The 5,598-nt window shown below is 38.6% G+C and overlaps 1 protein-coding gene across 1 annotated transcript; it reads left to right on the plus strand.

The window, feature by feature from the left end:
* The first annotated feature begins 4,442 nt into the window (after nucleotides 1–4,442).
* On the plus strand, nucleotides 4,443–5,071 carry LOC120289791 (disease resistance protein RPV1-like). The gene has a single exon (XM_039305142.1). The coding sequence runs from the start codon at nucleotides 4,505–4,507 to the stop codon at nucleotides 5,069–5,071; it is 567 nt and encodes a 188-aa protein (XP_039161076.1). The 5' UTR covers nucleotides 4,443–4,504.
* Nucleotides 5,072–5,598: the final 527 nt, after the last annotated feature.

Here is a 5,598-nt window from a genome sequence, read left to right on the forward strand (position 1 = left end):
TAAAATGTCTTGATTTTCTAAAATAAAGGTTCGGAGTGGACTTTATTTCAAATGAGGGCTTGAAATGACCATGATTATTTTAAATAAGGGTATAAAATGGCCATGGTTGTTTTAAATAAGGACCCGATCTCTTGATCGACTAAATATTCCAATCGGTCAAAGACATCTTCATCTAATTACAAATTTAATTTTAAATTATTTTTTATTCTTTTCTTTTCGATAAGGGCTAGCAGTCACTGGTGAGGGCTCAACCACCTTTGTTGGTTGCTGGTAAGGGTCGATGAGGGCAGCCTCCCTTAAGGAAAGGCAAGGTTGTCCCTTGCTGATCACTGGCGAGGGCCGACCCCGTCATAGCCTCCCCGGGGCATAGGTCACCCTTGCTCAACCCTTTTCAACATTGCCAATTGTCGGGCGACCACTGGAGAAAAAAATGAAAAAAAAATGAAAAAAAAAGTTCAAAAAAAGGTAAATGACTAATATATCATTGACTAGATGAAAAGTCAAGCCCTTATTTAAAACAAGATCCACTTCAAGTCTTTATTTGAGAAAATTATAGCGTTTCAGACCTTTGTTTAAAACAAGATTCGCTTTAAGCTCTTAGTTGGAAAAATGAAGGCATTTCGAGCTCTTATTTGAAATTTTCCCTAATATTCAATCACTAATGGCAAACACCTTCAACCGATGAGCAGCAATCTTCGCTAAAAAGCCAAGAGACCAAAAAGGAATCTCAACATGAAAAAGAAAAAAGTCCAACAAAAATGAAATAAATTGGAAAAAATATCACTAAATAACTCTTCAATTATGGAGAACCCGTTGGTCGAGAATTTCTAGATGTGAAATCGAAAGAATATAATTTATGTAAAAGATTTTTTTCTTTTTAAGGAATGAGATTATAGTGACCCGGTAGAAGAGATGATGACTAGATATTCCTTACCTACATGTGGCATGGAGAATTTTAGTTTGAGAAAATTATTTTGGGTAGATTTATCATGGGAGTTATTTTTTTAGAGGAATTTCTCTTAAGCCAAAAAAAAAAAAAAAGGTTATTGTAAATTTAAATTTGATAAAAATTCTTATTTAAATATTAAGAGCATATTTGGTAACCTTTATGTTCCCGGAAATAATTTTTGCTCAAAAATGGTTTTTCTTGATTATGTTTTCAGAACAATTTCTGAGCATTTGAAGGCGTTTGGTGAATTGCTCGAGATTTCTATTCCCGAAATAGAAATGCATTTTGTAAAATCCTTAAAATTTCTAAGCTATCCATTTTCTTTAAATCTTTTAATAATTTTATTAAAAATTTCTCTTTTATTTTTTTATTTTTTCCTTTTCATCTTCTCTTTTCTCCAATTGTTGCCTGTCGGCTCGAGCCTCACTATGGCTGTGTAAGTCTGAGGAAAAGAAAATTAGGTTTTGTCTGGCCGGCCATCGGCCATGGCCGAAGTCGGCCACCAACCAAAAGAAGAAGAAGAAAAAAAAAAGGAAAGAGAAGAAAAGAAAAAAAAGTTTAAGTTCGATTCTAAGAATTTTTCACGAGAACAATTTGTTTTTTCTACTTCTTGATTTTGTTCTAAATTTATTTTCGGGAACAAAAAAAATGATTTTTTTCTAGAATAAAAAATTAATCAAACGAATTTTTATTCTTTCTTTATTTCAGAAAATAAAAGACAAGATTCGGTTGTTTCTAGGAGTGTTATCAAATAGAATCTAATGATGTGTTTGTTTGTGTTTCTGTTCAAAAATTGTTTCAGGGAACAGAAATAGAAAAAGCTATTTCTGCTCTGGGAAAAAAATTTGACTAGAAAAACGTGTTTAGTAAACTTATTTCGAGAATAAAAAAAGAACCGAAACACGTTTGATAAATTTGTGTTTTTTTTTTTGTTTCCTTTAATTTTTTAATATTTTTCATCTTTTTCTTTCTTTTTTCTTTTTCTTCTTTTGGCCGCCGTCGGCCTCGGCCATGTCCGGCGATCGGCCGACAAGGGCCGGTGGCCTCGCCTAGCCACGGCGAGGCTCGCCGGTGCCCGGCGAGGTCAAGCTCGGCCAGCCACCGGTTGCCTGGCGGTGGCTCGGTGAGGTCGAGCCTCGCTGGATTTGGGCGACCCGAGCTCGCTTAGCCAAGGCGAGGTCAAGGCTCGCCGGGGGCTGGCGACGCTCGGTCTCGTCGGGGCCGGCGACGCTTCACAAGGTCACCAACCTCGATGGCATCGCCAACCCTTGACGGCCGGTTGCCGGTCATGGCCGAGGTCGGTGACCGGCCAAAGAAAAAAGAAGAAGAAAAGAAAAATAAAAGAAAGAAAAGAAAAGAAAGAAGAGAGATAAACTTTGTTTCTCCAAATTGTTTCAGAAATAAGAAGTAAGTTTTTTTGTTTGTTTTTTGTTTCTATTTCAATTTTTCTAACGCAAACAAACGCGTTTCTATTTTTTTTTTTTTTTTTCGGAGAAAAAAACAGGATTTTTGTTCATAAATAAAAGAAAAGAATACAAACTCCTAAGGCTCTATTTGTTTGTGTTTCTTTTTTTGTTTTTGTTTTTGAACACTTTTTCTGTATTTTTGTTCCTAGGAACAAAAAGGAACAGAAACGCGTTTGGGTGCATTTTTGTTCCTTTTTGTTCTTTTGTTGAAAGGAACAAAAAAAAAACAGAAATAAGAAACAACAAATTTGTGTTTTTTATTTCGAAACACATTTGAGGAACACTTTTCTATTTTCTTCTTCTTTTTCTTTTGTCGGTCGCCGACCTCGGCCATGGCCGGCGACCGGCCGACGAGGGCGGGTGGCCTCACCCAGCCACGGCGAGGGTCGGCCTCGCCTTGGCTAGGTGAGCTCGATCTCGCCCGGCCAAGGCGAGGCCGACCTCGCACCGGGCCGGGCGAGCTCGCCCGGCGGCCGGCGAGGCTCGGCCTCGCCGAGATCCGGCAAGTTGGCATCACTGGCGATGTCCCGGCGAGCCTCGCCGTGGCCGGGCGAGGCCGCCGGTCGTCGACCATGGCCGTGGCCGGCGACCGGCCAAAAGAAGAAAAAAAAAAAAAAAAAGGAAAAACAAAAAAGAAAAAAAGGAAAAAAGAAAAAAATAGAAAAAATAAAAGAAATAAAAAAATTATACAAATTTACCAAACATGTTTTTGTTTATTTTTTATTCCCGGAACAAGTTTACCAAACGCATTTTTTTTGTTTAAAAATTGTTCTAGGAATAGAAACACTTTTTTCTATTTCTGTTCCCTAGAACAATTTTTAAATAGAAACGCAAACAAACGTACCTTAGGACAAGTCATTGACAAAATCCCATATAATCCGGACAATTGACATGTGTTTTGTCGTTGACTCTTGCACATTAGCACCGGGAACGTGGCATTAGAGTACCGCTCGTCAGGTTCCTTTTATTATTATTTTTATTTATAAATAGCAAAACAGGTCAAATCGTGCTGGATCTCAAAATTGCAATCAAAGCGCCCTGCAGTGAGCGGACTGTGTTGTCTGAGCACCAGAGCGTCGTGTCTGGCCAACATACGTTGTGCCTTATTGCCATTATTGCGAGCTGCAGTCCCATGATAATGCATAACAAATCACGAGAAAAGACTGAGTGAACTTCGACAAACTCCAAATTCATGGAGGGTCATAAGAAATAAGTTGGCAATAGTGGGGAGTCAGAATATTCGCTCTCAAGATGCCGTCTCTCATGCTCCCAACTTGAAGGACTTGCAGTATTTAAGTTAGAAATAAGTTGATTGCAACCTCAAGCAATTGTCAAACTGTCATTGGTCAAGAGTAAACAAGAGCTCACCCACTTGAGGATCGAAACGGAAACGAATGGACTTCAATAATTTGCTGTTCAGAAGGGACCATTGATTGATCGAGTGCACTTTCCATGTAACTAACCCCTTTAAAATATAGACCGCCACTCTAGACCTAAAATAGGAGGAGTTAAAAAAAGATGGTGGATGTAGCAATTGCAACGGCTAATGTACATCCACTTTATTTGTTAATCCTATCAAATCCGGTGATTGATATGGTTTTTGTCACTGACTCATGGAGCGCCGGATCATGTGATAGTGGCCGCTAGTTTTCTTTCTTTCTTTTTATTTTTTTATTATAGAAAAAGCATATAGAGTCAAATCATGCTGGATCTCAAATTTCAATCGAAGCACTTGCGGTGGATGGATTGTGTTGTTTGAGCACCAGAGTGTTGTGCGTTGCCAATGCAAATTCTGCCTTATTACCCACATAGTGTCGATAATCCAATGTTGAAGGCTGAGAATCGGTGGAGATCATAGCAAGGTGTGGATTGTCTCGTGTGAGCACTCTTCAGGTAATCGAAAACTCCTTGCTCTTCTCTTCTCTTATTTGTTACTTTTCTTCTGATCAATTCTGTATTCAGTACATTTATTCAATTCCAGATCCAAGATTCCATATTTCTCTTCTCCTGGGTTGTAAAGTGGCCTCGGTTTCAGGTTTTGCTCCAACAATCTCTTTTACCGCCTCCTTGTCAGTACGATACCCTCGTGATGAAAAGAAAAGAGCGCGTTCATTTAGAAGATCTGGCATATGAGGCGTCTTCCTCATGGACCTTTCCACGTGTAGATGATTATGAAGGCGGAACCAAAAAGCCTAAAGGAAATGACTACGAAGTTTTCTTGAGCTTTAGAGGGAAAGACACTCGCAAAGGTTTTGCCGATTATCTCTATACTAGCCTTGATGATGCAGGAATTTGCGTGTTCAGAGACGACAATGAGCTTCAAGTTGGTGAGGAGATTGGTCCGGAGCTTCTCTACAGTATTACGCAGTCTAAGATCTCGATCCCAATTATCTCAAAGAACTATGCTTCTAGCAAGTGGTGCTTGCACGAGCTAGCTCAAATGTTAAAATGCAAAAGAAGCAGAGGGCAAATAGTGTTGCCCATATTTTACAAAGTGAAACCCTCGCAAGTACGACATCTTACAGGGAGATTCGGAGATGCTATCAATCAACATAAAGAGAATTTGGATGAAAGGGTTGTGAAGGATTGGGAAGAAGCGCTCCAAAAAGTCAGTTTATTGAAAGGATGGGAATCAGAGAAAATTGATAACGGGTAAATCATTTTTCACTAAAATGTTGTTTAGTTTCTCATAACTTGAAAAAGATTGCTATTGTATATTGAAATTTATGTTGTTATTTGATAGGCATGAAGGAGCGTTAGTTAAAAGGGTTGTTAGAAAAGTTATGAGTGAGTTAAAAAGACTTTTTCAGCTAATTGTTCCCGAACAGTTGGTGGGAATTGATGATCATGTAGAAAAGATTATGAGTTGGATAGATGTTAAAGTCGATGGTACAAGAATTATTGGAATTTATGGAATGGGCGGCATTGGTAAGACTACCCTTGCAAAGGTGTTATACAACAAACTCTCTAGTCAATATGAGGATCTTAGCTTTGTGGCAGATATTCGAGAAACATCTCAGCGCAAGGGTATTGAATGCCTACAAAAGCAACTCATTTCCGACATAATAGGAAATTTATGTGATGTCACTAATGTTGATGAGGGAATCAGTGTCATCAAATCTCGATTTAGATTTAAGAAAATTCTTGTTCTTCTTGATGATATGGATACCAATACTCACTTGA

Source organism: Eucalyptus grandis, chromosome 11 (genome assembly GCF_016545825.1).
Source record: "Eucalyptus grandis isolate ANBG69807.140 chromosome 11, ASM1654582v1, whole genome shotgun sequence".
In the NCBI taxonomy this organism is placed as follows: Eukaryota; Viridiplantae; Streptophyta; class Magnoliopsida; order Myrtales; family Myrtaceae; genus Eucalyptus; species Eucalyptus grandis.

What these genes read in the sequence shown, in the direction of transcription:
- LOC120289791 (XM_039305142.1), top strand. Translation starts at nt 4,505, where the DNA reads ATGAAAAGAAAAGAGCGCGTTCATTTAGAAGATCTGGCATATGAGGCG.